This window comes from Thermochaetoides thermophila, assembly GCF_000221225.1.
Source record: "Thermochaetoides thermophila DSM 1495 unplaced genomic scaffold scf7180000011814, whole genome shotgun sequence".
NCBI classification, from domain to species: domain Eukaryota; kingdom Fungi; phylum Ascomycota; class Sordariomycetes; order Sordariales; family Chaetomiaceae; genus Thermochaetoides; species Thermochaetoides thermophila.
In genome coordinates this window covers 1,768,408-1,783,394 of record NW_006383030.1, presented here as the reverse complement: position 1 = coordinate 1,783,394, position 14,987 = coordinate 1,768,408, and the positions used below count along the sequence as shown (strand labels likewise).

The following is a 14,987-nucleotide window of genomic DNA, read 5'->3' as shown; positions in this document are numbered from 1 at the left end:
TGTTGGAGAGATGGTTCATGAAAGGACAGTGTTGCCGGCTGCGGAGTTGAACTGTGTGTAAACGCTGCAGATCCCTGTTTGTGGGGAAAGTGGGTTGTGGGGCTTGTCGCCTTGCCAGATACCCTTGGGGCACCATGATGCTAACCAGAAACGGAAAGGCCCCGCAGATCGCGAGCACAGGCGATCACGGGCTGGGGCTTGACATCAACCTCACGCGTTCCAGACAGAGTCAGGCTGCCTCTTGTTCCTGCATATCTTAGTGAGCTGCATCAGATATCCAGGAAATAAATACCAGCCTCATAGATTATGGCATCAGAACCGATGTCAGTGGACAGCTCGGGCATGGAGCCACCACCGCTCCCTAGTGATGGACCAGAGGAGCCGAAGCATGGCGGACACACTCGTTTTGAGCTGGAGCTGGAGGTGAGTATCGTCACCGTCTCCTCAAGTAATATTCTCACAAATACTGACTGCCCACAGTTTGTCCAAGCTCTTTCAAACCCCGAGTATGTCAACTGGCTAGCCTCGCGCAAATACTTGATGAATCCCGCCTTCGTCGCCTACCTTGACTATCTGCAGTACTGGTCGCGACCGCCGTATCTCAAGTACCTGACATATCCCACGGCAACGCTCCGAATGCTGCAGCTCCTGCAAAGCGAACGGTTCCGTCAGGAAATCCTTGTTCCAGACGTGGCGTGGCAATTGAGACTCGAGGGCATGAAGGCTGCAGTTTTGTGGCATAAAGAGGGTTGAAGGGTAGGGTCTGAGAGAAGACGCTAGTATACGAGAAACGACCCAAACCGCTATGTCGAGTCTCTTCCCATTGTTCATTGCGATTGCGGAAAATTTGGGCAGTGAGATCCATGATACAGGCGCTAAACACCTACCTCGACAAGGGCACGCCGCCCCTAGCGGCATTAGGAGGGCCGAGGAGAAGCCATGGATCTCTAATAAACCACATGCGAAGTGGAGGATTTGACGGGACAGAAAGATCCTGCGCTTTACGGTCTGCTAGTTATGCTGATAGATACCCCGACAAACGAACCAAACGATACTCGTCTATGACCGAAACGCCACGCAATGCATTCTCGTGAGATTCAAGCCGCCCAAAGTCCATCATATCCTCTCCAGATAACCATCTTCAGTTTTCTCTCCATCTGTGACCACAAGTCATGCACTATGAAGGTTGTTAGCAACAGCCCAAGTTGAACATCGAGAACATAAGGAGCAGACAAACCTTATAGAACGTGGTCATCGGCTCATCAGCACTGCGAATTTGAACCTGGAAGAAGGCAGCCTCATCACCGGGGCAATCTGCCGTCGGACACTGCACACGGCCCTTTTGCGCATTGTCCCATGCACCTGGTCCGCCGAATACATCTTCTTTCTCGCGGCGCGTGAAGTGCTTCCGCGAGTAGATAGGCATCTCGATCGGATGTTGATAGGGGCAGGTGCGGCACTCGAGCCTGTTGCCGCCTGTCTCCATGCGGGACAGTATCAGCATGTTGGCACAGTAGGGGCAGACTGAAGAGGAGGTTAGTGCTGATTTTGGCAGGGGCCTGGAAAAGAATGAGGGACGAGGTTGTCTTACAGAGTATGGGCATGTTGGTGAGTAAGAAATTGAATAAAGCGCTAGTGCAGGGCCACGCTCAATACTCTTTTAGATAATATTGGTTACTGTTTGTGAAAAGAATTATGAGCCTGGATGGCCTTAGTTGAAACTGGACGTCGTAATGAAGGGCGTTGTCTGCTTAATGTAAGCCTTGACAAAGCGTGAGAAGCAGCTCTCCATGAATCTTGAAGGTGGGGCTCTGATTTTTTCGCAGTACAGTCTATCATCAACTTATGACACTGTGCTACAAGTTCATTGCTCTCAGATTCCAGGCTCCAGGACTTCATCAGGTCATGCAACTCCTTGAGATCAAGAACGCCGTAAGACCGTTGCTTGCCTGGATCCTATCAGATAAGATAGTTTGATTGACTTTCTTGACTACAAACCACAAATAACAGGGAGTAATCCTCGAGCGCTTTCGCATCCAGCTTGATACTGGGATAGCCGATTGAGTAGTGACACCCTCATTACAAAGAATGACGAGGAAACCATAAACAATCTAGGTGTTCACTAAAACGTGTGTGAAGAAAAACATCAGTTAAAGATGGTGCTAGAAATTGGAACTTTGTCCCTTTTTGGGATTGAAATCAAGCAATTGATCATTGGAAGAATGAGAAGAGGGGGTCATCACTTACAAGACTCTGATAGTCTGTTTTGCTTATTCGCCCGATTTCTCTGATACGCAGAAAGCAGCTTCTAGTAACTCGTTTGGTGTACACAGTTGATACACATGCACCACCGCTCACTTCCTTCAGCTTCCGTGGGGTGAGAAGTAAGCTATGATGCGTAGATAGCTTTTTGCACACTATCTGAGCTGTAAGGCACAGGCTAAATCTCTTGCTTTGGAAGCATGGAGAATGAAACATTGAGGTGACGCTGAAGTTGACCGAAGGTTGAAAGATTAGCAACGTACCTAAATAGCCTAGGAATTATATTTAGGCCTGCGCGGACGCGACTCATTCTCGAACTATGCTATGGAGGAAGTGTTTTTGTAGCTGTCTAGAATTGTTCATGGACAGCTTGAAGAATTCGAGCCGGAAGACACAAAGTTAAGATATTAGCACCTTATAATTTTATTCCATGCTTTGTGGATTGACTGATCGAGGGCTAGTCCGGAGCTGGCATTTTATTTTGCACTTCCTCGCTGCTCCTACTTTGTTTATTGTCCTCTATCTCCAATCTCCGTCCTACTAAAAGTTCGCTCAATGACCCCCTCATGTCTTGTTCTTGTGATGTTGATTCCATAACAAGATCGATGGGGACGTTCTGCGCTTTCTGTGGGACAAAAGCTTTGAGAAACATGTCAGCCAACCACTTCGCATGGCTCATTGAACTCAACCTCTGGAACTTTTCATAAGAGTTCCGGCCTTTTCCAATTCACAGTCGAACCTGACCATATCCGCGGCCTGCAGAGCAAGCATTTTTAGGAATTTCGCCAGCAAAAGCTACTCGACAAAGCACACAAAAGCCCACAGCAAGACATTTTAAGCATCTTCAATAATACTGCGGCCGCCTGGGCGAATGCCATCTACAAGCACCTCGAGGTCGAAGCCCGTGTAGGCAGCTCCATCACCGCCATTCCAGTGGGATCTACCTACAGCAAGTCAGATGCTAACTCCTCTTCTCTAATCCCCTCATTTCTCAATGACAAAAGATGCGCCAACCAGGCGTGAGGCGGAAGTCACCAAGAGAGAGCTTGGGCTTTTTTATTACGAAGCCGAACTTCAAAGGAAAGAGAAAAGGAGGGAGCTCGTATTGGAGAGCTAACTGAGCAGCTGATTTCCTCCGAAAACTTCAATGAGTTCATAGCCAAGCTTCAGTACTTGCGAGGAAAGTTGGAGGAGGAGGCATGAGATCTGGCATCAACGAAGAGGCAGATAGCGTTAGCATTATCATAGTGCTGGCAAAGTTTTGGGAGCATTGACGATGCAGAATCTTCAATGTCGTCAAGAGGGTTTCGGTCCATGGGACAAGGTTCCAGCATGCTTGTAGCAGAGACTCTAAGTACAGCCTTTCACCCAGGTCGAGTTAAATGCATGAGACAACTAAAAGCAGTCATCAAGTGATGATATCCCGGCAGTAGTCAATAGGTCCAGTGTCGTGAAGTTGAAGAATCGTACCCATGACGCGCCTAGTCCTTGTACATGCCTCCAAGCTATACACGAAGTCATGTGACTTTGCACCTTTTGCGTCCCTTGCGTCACGTCGCGTTGTCGGTTCAGCCCACAAGGTTTTCTCTTAATGTTTTTTCCTTCAAACAACACTATTGAAGATGTCTGGCTGTAGTCATCTTTCAAGGTACAGGGAATTCATGGCCCAAAATTCCACCTATATTTGCCTTTACGTTGGGCTGGGAAAGTCGGGATGTCTCCAGTGACATCAACCATTCGAACAAGGTTTTGGGGGTCTAGGAAGGAAAGCGTTGGAAGAAGTAGTTTAGATTGTCCCCGAAAGAAACCCCGCCTGTTTTTTTCTTCCCTCACTTTCCCATTGGAAAAATTCTCGCCCTTGTTCCCATGACCGTACTTCAAATACTTGATACCTCTCTTCTTCCGAATTTGTACTTCTCCCTACGGTTTCTCCGTCCCAATCCCCTCTTTTAACTTTGTGTCATTGTTTTCAGCCCATCGGCAACATCGACTTCGGCCAATCGAAGCCATGTTCAAACCATCCATTCCTCTTCCCTCGTGGGCAGAGCCAGCGCTTAACCACGAGGATGCTCAAGGCCATCCGGACTACTCAATCATCGACTATCGTCGAAAAAAAGTTCTCTGGAGCGTCATGTGGACCGCTGGCAATGACGAGGAGCTTGTTCGCTTCCAGTTTGAGACGGCCAAAAAACTGGTTCTCGATCAGCTTACAATGGACGGCCCCAAGACCGCATCAGCTAACTTCATCAACTGGATGATTGACCGCAAGTGGTGGATGCTCATACATCCCAAGTTGCCTTTTACTTTTAAGCAGCCGCCACATATGTACCGGGGTCTTCAGGGGGGAGAAATCGAACGGTATTATCAACAGCGGGAACGGAAAGCACGCTATAATTACGATATGTGGCTCGCTGCTTACAAACACCGAGCAATCTCTTACCAGCGCTTCATTGTATGCGCTCAGGCGTCTAAGCGCAAAGCCGATTCCGACTTCGACATGCGTCCAAAAAAGCGTATCAAGTTAAAGCAACATCCTGCCCGTGTTTCTGCTACCTCCATGCTGTCTGCACCCGGCAGAACGGGTTTCGACTCTCTGGTCAGGTTGATCAATTTCAGGCAGCAAGACGCCATTTTCGCGATGTTCCACAAACGAGAGATTACGCTTGCCTACAAAGAGAAGGCGTTAAAGGAAAAGGAGATGGATCTGGAAAAGAAACGGATCGAGCTCGAGGAGAAAGAGGCAGAGCTCGTGGCATACGCACGCGGCCTTAAGAAGCGCAAGGCAGAGTTCGAGCACTCGCTCGTCTCCTGGACAACCGCTTTTAAGCTCTGGGAGCAGAAGTGGTCTAAACAGGACAAGGTTATTCCCGACCCTGAGCCCAAGAATCAAAATCCCTCCCAGTGGCCACTCAACCCCTGACTAAAGCCAAGTGGTCCCAATGTGAGTTTGAGGCTTGCTGATGGGTCTTTGGAAAGTAAGAGCATGCTGTATCTCAGTGTCCAAGTGGCATGTGGCATCTAAGATTCACCATGTAAGCTTGAGAGTTTGGTGATTCTTGGGCAGGACAAGGGAAGAGGACTAGAAGTTAAGCCATATTCTGAAAAGCCATTGTAGCTCTCACTTAACCTCCCAGTGGAGGAACGATAGCTGATTATTCAGTTTTATTGCTTCGATTCTCTCCTACATTTTCTTAGTCTCTACTTGAATTCGTAGTTTCATGATATACGTTCGGTTCGATAACCGAAACTATCAGGTCCTCTGCTGTCTTATTGCTAGGCTAAGAACTGATCAGGGCGGTAGGTTCGTTGCTTGAGCCACTTCGCCGCCCGGATGTGGTTCATACCCAGGATGTTCGTGGATGCTCGTGGAATAAGAGTAAGGAGAGATATCAAGGTTGAGCTGCCAGTAGAAGGGCCTGATACTCATTATTGGACTGAAATGAGGGGCTTTTTAGGCCCGGAAGTTGTCAGGTCCGCTGTTGTCTGCGACGACCAAGCTTCCCAGCCCGGAGGGTTTCCCGGACGGCAACTCTGCGATCTTTTCCATTGGTCTAGTTTTTCGCATTTTCAAACTTGCGCAACAACTTCTTCGCAACTCCCATAGCTGCTCCAGAACCCACAGTTGATTCCCAAATTCAACCGCAAATGAGCAATAAAGTTTTCAACGATTGGCAACATGATTAGTCGCCATGTTAATCTCAGAAATCTTAATGCGGGCGATGATTTGCTGGAGGGATGGAACTTCCTCGACAAGCGGGTGATTCCTGAGTTTGGAAAGCCGGTCGAAGTCAAGCATCCCGATTACAAAATTCTTATCGACCGTCACCACGAGATTTTCAATGCCTTCTCGGCGGCCACCCACAACGGAAACCAGTTGGGATAGTATAAGTGCTGCAAGGAGTTGGGCTTGAAAAAGATCTTGAGAAAACATCAGGCCCCTTCTATCATCTCAGCCAACTACTTGGCCTGGAAAGTTGATCTTGAGGTTTGGAAGGCGGTCAAGAGCCAGAACTCGGCTTTTCCGTTCCCTCCCACCATGGCTGCTGGGGCCTTCAGAGCGAAGATTACCAGTCCTTCCTCTCCAAGTGCTAGAAGGAGAGGTAGGATCAATATGCTATTTAGATTATCGCTTCTTCGACAATCCTTCCTGATCAAGATATGGATGTTGACGGTCTAGCGCTAATAATATTGATTAAGTGGCTGAGGGAAGAACACAATCAGAAGCGCACTAGACGGTCGAGGAGGCATCTAGACAAAACATCACACTTAGGGAACACTGGAGATATGAGTTTGAGCATCTCACTGCTGGGACAAAAGAATGGGAACCCGGGAGGATATTGTCGGCAATGTTTGATCATGCTGTAAATCCTCCAAACAGTGTCAGGATATATAAGGAATGGAAGGAGATTATTTATAAACAAGCTGGGTAACTTAAGAGCTTTGATGGCTAATTTCATCGTCATACAGACACCTTAAGCGCCCTTGGCTGTATAGTCGCCGATTTTCTCAATGTCACCTCATTCTGTGACCTTACTAGCACCAGTGACGCCACTTTCAAAACACAGCCGTGCAATGACAGACTAGACTTAGATTCTCGGTCAAGGGTGTACTACTCTCTGTTGAACAAATAATCAGAGATATGAGTGCTGCCGGGGATGAAGTCATGATGGCTTTATTCCTCCTGACTGTATGAGAATTTGATAGAGACTTCTATTTGTCTGGTGCAAAAGAACAAGCGTAACAAGTGTGTAGAAGAAGCTCAGAAAGCCCTGTGAAACAAAGAAAAACATCACACGCCAAGGATCTTAAGAATTCATGGCTGAGCCAAAGAAAGAAACCAAGGACCAAGAGCAGAGGGTAAAGAATAAGCAAGCTTCTTTGGTTGTTTGCCAGCCGTATATTATCTTCCGTCTGGGCCACTGTCGACTCTCTCCAACAGGCACAGCACCCTTCTGGGCCCTCCTCCTCCAGCCCTGACTTTGCATCAAATTTCCGTTAGGAAAATGTCAGAGCTTCCCAGCAATATGAACGATTTCCTCAAGGATGTTTGGCCTAAGGTAGAACTCACTTTGATCCCCGAATCGGAGCTGCTAAGCATCAGTGACGATAAAACGATGCATTCAGACTACCAGGTTCTGATGACGCGGCGCCTGAAGGTTGTGCACGCCACCATGGATGCTGTTGATAACGATATCAGTCTTGTCGAGTTTGAGTTTTTCACAGCAAGGAACGAAGCCATGAGACAAATATTTGAGGCAGGTCATGATAAGGTTTCGGCAAATTACCTGTCCTGGCATGTTGAGTACAATGCTTGGGAGGCCATCTTCGGCGACAGCAAGCCATTCCCGTATCCTATGCCTTCGCTGTCCGAAGGTCCAGAAAGCAAGAGATTTAAAGAATACCGAATGAAAAAGATCCTCGAGCAAAAGAACAAGGAACGCTGAAATGCTGCTTTTGCACGTCGTTTGGCGCCCTCTTATACCAAGCGAATTTGCTCTAGCATTTCCAAACCGTCTCTCGGCCAGGATGCCCATGATGATGGGAAGGCCGGAAACGCATCCTCCCTCAACCGTCCAGCAGCCGTCCAACAAGTTGACCCCGAGTATGGCACGTTCAAAGTCTCTTTTCTCAAGGCTTGGGAACAAGACCTCGACAAACGTGAGCAGGAGCTCATGAAGCATTTTGAAGAACTCAAAAAAAAGCGAAAAGAGTTCGACAAGCGACAAGATGACTTGATCAAGAACATGGAGCTCTGGAAGCAAAAACTTAGGAAATGGGAGAACAAGCTGATCTCTCAGGCCAAGGACTCCTCATCTAGACAATGAGCGCTGCTAGGGGGTGAGTTGATCTCGATTGTCGGCCCCCCCAAAAAACAAGGGGATTGGGAAGCGAATGCTGGGAAGGAACTGAAATATCTGGGTCTCTTGGGGCAAAAAAAAAACACGAATTCTTAACTGGTGCCATCTAATCAATCATGAAACGATAGCCATGAATTAAACTCGCAGTTTTATTTGAACAGCATCCCTCTGTCCAAGGATGCTTCTTTTGTGATGATATGAAGTGGTCCTGCTGCTTCGACTCTAACCCTCATCCTGACTTACACGTAACCGATTGTAAATTACATATAAACTACCATCTTGCCCCCGCTTGAAACACCGCCCCGCAACACCCCCTGATTGGTGGGGCAGGTGTCGGCGACGGCGGATGTTGCGCTAGTCAACAAACTCCCGTCAACAACACTGCCACGACGCTTTACCTCCTTTTCCCGTTCACTCCAGCTGCCGACGAGGTTCTTCCTGACAGACGCTGGCTGCTCGTCTTTATTGGTGACATCGCGACGGCAACGCATCTTGGAGATTATCCTAACCTCAGGACTCCTTATTCCTACCTGTACCCGCCCAAGCTGCTTGTACATTTTCTCCAGCCAGATCACAAGGCATCAGGTCTGTTCCACGTTCGACCGAACGACGCTGCAATACGAGTTCGAAGTACCCATCTGCTTCATCAACGCAACTCACCATCTCAACGAAGCACCTATTCTTATAAACATCACCATGGCCAGCGATGAGCACGAGGTTCGCTCCTTGCCCCCCTCCATCTCACCCAACCACCCTAACTAACCCCCCCTCCCCTTCCAACAGGGTGCCTCAACCGCCGAACTCCTCATTGAAGCCTGCCGACGCAACAACACAGACCTCCTCCATGAGATCATCACCTCCCTCGAAAAAGAAGGCAAGTCTGAAGACGATATCGCCGCCATCCTCAACAACACGACTACGGTCCTCGGCAACCACCTCTATCACGAAGCGGCTCTCCGCGGAAACTACGAAATAATCGACATGCTCTTGGACCAGCCCGGGTTCGAATGTGACCCCGTCAACCGCGTAGAGGGCGACACCCCGCTACACAGCGCTATCCGCTGGATCAATAGCGAGCCGAAGGAGAATTGGGAGTATGGCAATGCGCTGGTGGAGATGATGCTCGAGGCAGGAAGCAATCCACGGCTGAAGAATAAGGGCGGGTTGACGCCGCTGCAGCTGGTTGATCCCAAGAATGAGGGGTTGAGGGAAGTGATCCGGAAGCATGAGTATGCGGAGATGAATAAGGATGATTTTGTTAGTGTGGACGAGGTAAAGGGGAGTGCGGTCCTGCTGGATGGGGCTGTGCAGCAGGATAGTGATGAGGAGGCCGAGTTTAGCGGGAGTGATGAGGAAGAGAGAGCGGAGTGGGAGCGGAGGAGGGGCAAGAGGTGATATGGATGGGCATAATGAGGGAGCTGGGCTCTGTCCGGTTGTTGATATGGCATCTTTCGGCTGGATACCGGGTTTGAAAGCGTGCATAGACTCGTCAATTCGTGTCTGCAGCATGGACATGGCGAAATCATATTTCTATTTGACATGATTCTGTTTTCCAGGGACGATGATTTATTTCCAGGAACCGTTTTCAAGCTTTAGGGGACTTTTTTTTTCATACCAACAACACAACCACAATACCGACAAACCCAATTACCATACCCCATGCAACCGCCCCCCTGCCAGCATGACTCTGCCATCCCACAAACGCCCTCCATCCTCCCCAACCAACCCCAACATTGCCCTTCAACCCCCCGTCAACACTGTTTGGATCTGCCCCAGCCGCAATAGCCGCCATCTTCCTCATCTCACTGCCCCAAACCTCTAAGATCCTTGTGCTCCTTCCTCCCCTCGGACAAAACTTCACCTCCCACCCGCCGCCAGCAGGTACGACAAACGTACTCTCACGGTCATCGTACGCGTAGCTGTACGCGTCTGGACACACCTTCTTTGCTGCGATACTATACTGGCCTGGTTTGCATGTTTCCGGGCTACCGTATTGCGGTCCTACGCAGCAATCCTTTTCGGAGCGCGTTGCGCTGCATGCTGAGAGACAGGGGTCGAAGGCCGGTCGTTGAAGGCTATCGGTTTCAGGATAGGGATAGACTTCGTCTGGCGGGGTGGTTGGCGGGTTGAGTTGAAGGGGCCAGGGGCACCAGGTGGCCAGGCTAGGGTTTGTTTGGGTTGATTCGTAGGGGGGCTGTTCCGGAGTTGAGGTCGGGCTAGAAGATGTATTGAAAGATGGGAGAGGAGGGGAGGTAGGGGGGTCGGAGAGATAGCCTGGTGAGGCGATACAAGCACAGTTGGTCAGACGTGATGGGAGCCATGTTGTGTTCGGCGCTGGAAGGTAGTTCAGGCCAATCGGCAGGTTGTAACCGTCGACGAGGGAAATGTCATAGAATGTTTGCCGGTTGTTGATGCCACCGAGGAGGTTGAACTCGGCCAAAGTGGCCGGAACTTGGCCCTATCCGGCGTCAGTTTCCGCCCTCTTCTATCCTCAGCAGGGTCCGAAACTCACTGGCCCACGACAGTCCACCCGCCCGTTACAATCCCCCGTCAAGCACGCCTTCCCATTCCCATCCAAACCCCCCTTAACCCTCGGTCCACTCCCATCGTCGTTGAAACTGCAGTTCGTCCTCCCCCACACGCGGCCCTGCCAATCCGCACTGACGTACAATTTCTTCGACTTCCCTGGCGCCAGCTCAAACCCTCCTACTGTCGGACCCAGACCGTTCTGTGTTGCCAATCCCGGCCAAATAGTCTCATCGCAGTTGTTGGTAACCACCAGCGGGATCGGACGCAGGTCAGGCGGACGTTGGGACTTGGTGATGTTTACGTGGGGGTGGTGGCTCTTTGTGAAGTTGAGTTTGTCTGTCCCTACTCCACTGGGGATACTGGGTATGGGGTCATTGACGTCGACTATGTTGGAGAAGTCGAGGTCGAAGTTGAGCTGGCCAAGGTTATGTTGAAGGGCTGTTGTTTTTGTGCTGAAGATGGCGATGACTGAGACGAAGATGCCTGTCGCCATAGTCGTGACGGGAGGTCGATGAGACAGAGCTGCGGGACGAGAAGCTTGTGCTGTGGCCCTGTCCTAGAGGCCATGGAGGGCTGGCAGCGGTTTTGGTTGTGACATGATCTGGCAATGGGATGAATCGATAGGCATTGTTTCGGTAGTGATACTTCAATGATTTCTGCCTGGTAGTTAATGCAAAAGCGATGGGGAAAAGCAGAGAGTTTGACTAGGAGCTACGGATTTGAAGGATCATAACTCAGGGCCGGTTTGGAAGAGTACTTGGGACCAAAGGAGAGATGATGGCTGTGGGATGTCATTCAGGCCAAGTAGTGACAGTTTTAAGACGCCGCCGTTAGGTCCCGTGATGTGAGGCGTTTATGGCTGAGTGGAATACTCGGGAGCCCCTTAAGCAAGAATGGAAAGAGTGAAAAGACACAACCTGGAAGAGCCGTCCCAGTTGTTACCCCAGGTCTACCCAGGTCGGGCATCTCTTGTCTTGGGGAGGTGCGTGTCCAGCAATTGCCCCTCAAGTCCGCCTGTTACGTGATGGGGATCCCGCGAGCAACGAAATGCCGTTCCAGTCTTCCGGGTCGTACGCATACCCCCTTGATGGATTCCGTGGATGGACCGCCCGCAGTACCTGCGCCATCCCATAGCACAAGGTTGCACTAGACTTAAAATCGGATCACCGACTCTAGATGGGAATACTTGATTGGGTATTTGCCTACCTAAACTATCCTATCTCCAGAACGTTTGTGAATGGATAAGAGTACGGAATGTCATGATCGTGCTCCAGCAATAATGAACGAACGCAGCACTCGAGTTTCGAATGTATGCCTGATCAGAACTCCTGGGTCGTTTTGTCCCCATCTTTCTTCTACCCACAACTCCTCCATTTCCTCTGTCTGTACCAAGTCCTCCCCTCTTCTTCACATTGAAAAAACCAGGAAAAACAGGCTGCATCACTTTCCGGTTATGCTCATCAAAATAAAAAGAGAAACTCGCCATTTACTTCAAAGAGGTATCACTCAAGATGCGATGCTGTCGATGTAGCGGCGCAAGTGCAAGCATGAGTGCTGCGGGGGAGCGACACAGAAGAGACAGAAAAAAAGGAGGGGGGGGGGAATAACCAGCCGAAAAACCCGCGAGGACGCGGTACTTTCCACAATTTGTTGGCGTTGTTGTCGTAACAAGAACAACGAGCATAATATATGTAATAGCTCCGTCCTTACCCCTATCTCAAACGCCTTTCCCCTGCCATATTTTATCTGAACCGTGCCCTGCACCGTCCCATGACCTCGCCCTGGCATACCAACTCGGCACTGAACTCAGAGCCGTCCAACGTCAAGTAAATGTCGAAGTAGACCCGATAGAAGGTGCCCTGTGGTGTGTCCATACGCTCGAAGTCCTTTTCCAGGTTCTTACGCGACAGATCCGATGTGAGCGTGACGACCTCCTTGATTCCTGTTCAAGTCAGTTAGCTCCAATTCTAGCCAAATATCTAGATTCCTGGAAAAAACGTACTAGGATCCTTGGTGTACTCCGGGCACACATCATCGTCGCACGCATAAAGGATATCCTCATACATGAGCGTAGCGCCGGGAGCGACCTGCCGGAAGAACGACACCTTGACCGGCTCGCCAATCTTGACCTTCTGACCCTTGTGCACAAAGATCTGCCTAGTGAACTTGCAGCGGTCCTTTCCATCTAGCGACGGCACACGGTATGCCTCAGGATGATAGCCCTCCTTGAACGGCTGCAGCGTAGCCATGAGGTAGTGGCGACGAGCGATACGATGGGTGATAAACCTTTCCGTAATACCAGCGGTGACAGCACCCTTGACAATGGCAGCGACGGAGTCCATGGGCCGAACGACCTTAGACTGGAACTGCGGCGGCACGTGCAGCTTGATCTGCTGGAACAGATATTCGGACGCACCGAAACCACCGACGACCAAGATGTTTTGAAGCGTGCGGTTTTGTGCTTGGATAGCGATGATCTGGTTACGGACGAGTTCCAGGATACGGTTGACTACAGGCTCAAAGCACTGCAGAATCTCTTCGTTGGTGAAGGTCATGTAGCCTTCCTCAATGCCGGCCTCGGGGAACTCGGCCTCGATACCGACGTCGACAGCCCACTTCTGACCGTTATTCCGGAAATCGGCCTTGATGCGGTTCTCGAAGTCCATAATGCACTTGGCATACACACGGCCAGCCGTCTTAGACCCGTCGGGTAGCTTCATCTTGCGGATCTTGGTGCGCAGGATATTGCTGAAATTACGGTTCAGCGCCGTCGAACCGCAAGAGTCGCCTGAACCAGCCGTGCACTCGCACACAGTGAACGGATTCTCATCTTCGACTTCGTATGCGATCAAGTCGACGGTACCACCACCGCAGTCAACAATTAACACAGCGTCGTGAACCTTTAAGTTAAGCAGGCCGGTCTTGGAGCAGAACAGAGCCGCAGCCTCGGGTTCGCTGATCAGAGTCAAACGATTGTCGTTTTCGTCGCGCAAGAAACCGGCTTGGATGGCAGCGGCACGGGTAGCAGCCTTGCCAGCGTCGTTCCAGATGGCTGGGACGGTCAGGTAATACTTTATATTTCTCTCCTCACGGGTGAACACCTCGCCGAGTGTCTTCTGTAGTGACTGCCGCATGGCTTGGCGGAGCTTAAACAGATAGTCTGCGGCGACATCGATTTCGGACTTGCCGGGCGGCAGGGGGGGCAGGTTGATGGGATCAATGTACGTGTTACCCGACATCATCAGCTGAAGCTTGAACCATTCTACTTTCTGCACACCAGGCTTAGGATAGCCGGTTGGGGCGAGGGCGTCAGCGATATCCGGGCCCCAGCCGACGACCTTCTGGAACTGATCATAATAAAGTACGGTAGGGATCTAGACGAATCAGTACGGAACCTGCACATAATCTACGGCACGCGAACAGCAGCACAAGCACAACAAACCTTCTGTTTTGTGTATGAGCCGGCACCAGGCCACTCAGTGATGATATCTTCCTTGACTTCGTTGCCAGTGATAAAGGCAAAAGCAACGCCAGAGAACGTGGTACCCTACAAGCTAGTATTAGCAACAACTACACCCTCAAACCCAGCCAGGGAAAACTCCTTACAAAGTCAATGCCCACAATTAGCTGGGCCTTCTTCTTGTTGTCACCATCGACCTCCGCGGCATTGTTGGTCCGGTTGTACGGGGCCACGGGGCCAACCACAGGCTGCGGGGCCGGCGGCGGGTAGCCAGCATATCCCGGAGGAGCAGTCGTAACCGGCGGAGCTCCCGGATGGACACCAGGATGTGGAGGAGGATGACCCATAACTGGCGGCGGATACCCAGCAACCGGAGGGGCGCCCGTAGTAATGGGCGGCGGGCCGCCGACCATCTGAGTCGGTGGAGCCCGAGTCGGGCCTGGATTCGTCAGAGGGCTCGTGCGGCCCAGAGGGCCCGGGGGGCCCGGCGGGTAGTTGGGCGTGTAGCTGGGGGGTCGCGCGCCAGCTCCTGGATGGTTCATTGGGACTGCTGCGGCAGGATCGGTCGGAGGGGGGATACCCGGGCGCGGGGCTGGGTTGTAGAGCTGCGGCGGCGGTATTTGGGGAGCACCCGGAGGAGGGGTCTGGCTCTGGGACGAGACGCTGGGCCGCGAATCGTTGTTGGAGGTAGTGGGAGGAGTGCTCGCCGGTTGTGATTGAGGTTGGATGGCGGCGTTGGATTTGCGTTTGCCGAAACCGAAGCCCTTGAGGCCGGACTTCAGAGAGCTCATAAGGAAAAAGTGGAAAAATTGGAAGCGGCCAAAAAGAAGAGGAGAAGGAGAGGAGACAGAAGAGCGGGAGAGGTAGCAGCTCAGGGC

At 50.9% G+C, this 14,987-nt stretch overlaps 8 protein-coding genes across 8 annotated transcripts; 5 read left to right on the top strand and 3 right to left on the bottom strand.

Annotated features, from left to right (window-relative positions):
* Positions 1-321: 321 nt before the first annotated feature.
* CTHT_0015060 (uncharacterized protein) lies at positions 322-753 on the top strand (the record flags this gene model as incomplete). The annotated part of the gene is made up of 2 exons (XM_006691953.1): positions 322-423; positions 481-753. The coding sequence occupies 2 exons, from the start codon at positions 322-324 to the stop codon at positions 751-753; spliced, it is 375 nt and encodes a 124-aa protein (XP_006692016.1).
* A 388-nt stretch (positions 754-1,141) lies between these two features.
* Positions 1,142-1,604, bottom strand: CTHT_0015050 (DNA-directed RNA polymerase-like protein; the record flags this gene model as incomplete). Its single annotated transcript, XM_006691952.1, has 3 exons — positions 1,142-1,177; positions 1,238-1,524; positions 1,592-1,604. The coding sequence occupies 3 exons, from the start codon at positions 1,602-1,604 to the stop codon at positions 1,142-1,144; spliced, it is 336 nt and encodes a 111-aa protein (XP_006692015.1).
* Positions 1,605-4,270: 2,666 nt separating this feature from the next.
* Positions 4,271-5,182, top strand: CTHT_0015040 (uncharacterized protein; the record flags this gene model as incomplete). Its single annotated transcript, XM_006691951.1, has 1 exon — positions 4,271-5,182. The coding sequence occupies one exon, from the start codon at positions 4,271-4,273 to the stop codon at positions 5,180-5,182; it is 912 nt and encodes a 303-aa protein (XP_006692014.1).
* Positions 5,183-5,938: 756 nt separating this feature from the next.
* On the top strand, positions 5,939-6,145 carry CTHT_0015030 (uncharacterized protein; the record flags this gene model as incomplete). The annotated part of the gene is made up of 1 exon (XM_006691950.1): positions 5,939-6,145. The coding sequence occupies one exon, from the start codon at positions 5,939-5,941 to the stop codon at positions 6,143-6,145; it is 207 nt and encodes a 68-aa protein (XP_006692013.1).
* Positions 6,146-7,265: 1,120 nt separating this feature from the next.
* Positions 7,266-8,087, top strand: CTHT_0015020 (uncharacterized protein; the record flags this gene model as incomplete). Its single annotated transcript, XM_006691949.1, has 2 exons — positions 7,266-7,609; positions 7,763-8,087. The coding sequence occupies 2 exons, from the start codon at positions 7,266-7,268 to the stop codon at positions 8,085-8,087; spliced, it is 669 nt and encodes a 222-aa protein (XP_006692012.1).
* Positions 8,088-8,816: 729 nt separating this feature from the next.
* Positions 8,817-9,515, top strand: CTHT_0015010 (putative ankyrin repeat protein; the record flags this gene model as incomplete). Its single annotated transcript, XM_006691948.1, has 2 exons — positions 8,817-8,837; positions 8,904-9,515. 2 exons carry the CDS (start codon positions 8,817-8,819, stop codon positions 9,513-9,515), a joined length of 633 nt encoding a protein of 210 aa, XP_006692011.1.
* Positions 9,516-9,729: 214 nt separating this feature from the next.
* CTHT_0015000 (uncharacterized protein) lies at positions 9,730-11,142 on the bottom strand (the record flags this gene model as incomplete). Its single annotated transcript, XM_006691947.1, has 2 exons — positions 9,730-10,578; positions 10,633-11,142. The coding sequence occupies 2 exons, from the start codon at positions 11,140-11,142 to the stop codon at positions 9,730-9,732; spliced, it is 1,359 nt and encodes a 452-aa protein (XP_006692010.1).
* A 1,249-nt stretch (positions 11,143-12,391) lies between these two features.
* CTHT_0014990 (uncharacterized protein) lies at positions 12,392-14,900 on the bottom strand (the record flags this gene model as incomplete). Its single annotated transcript, XM_006691946.1, has 4 exons — positions 12,392-12,591; positions 12,652-14,023; positions 14,092-14,196; positions 14,256-14,900. The coding sequence occupies 4 exons, from the start codon at positions 14,898-14,900 to the stop codon at positions 12,392-12,394; spliced, it is 2,322 nt and encodes a 773-aa protein (XP_006692009.1).
* Positions 14,901-14,987: the final 87 nt, after the last annotated feature.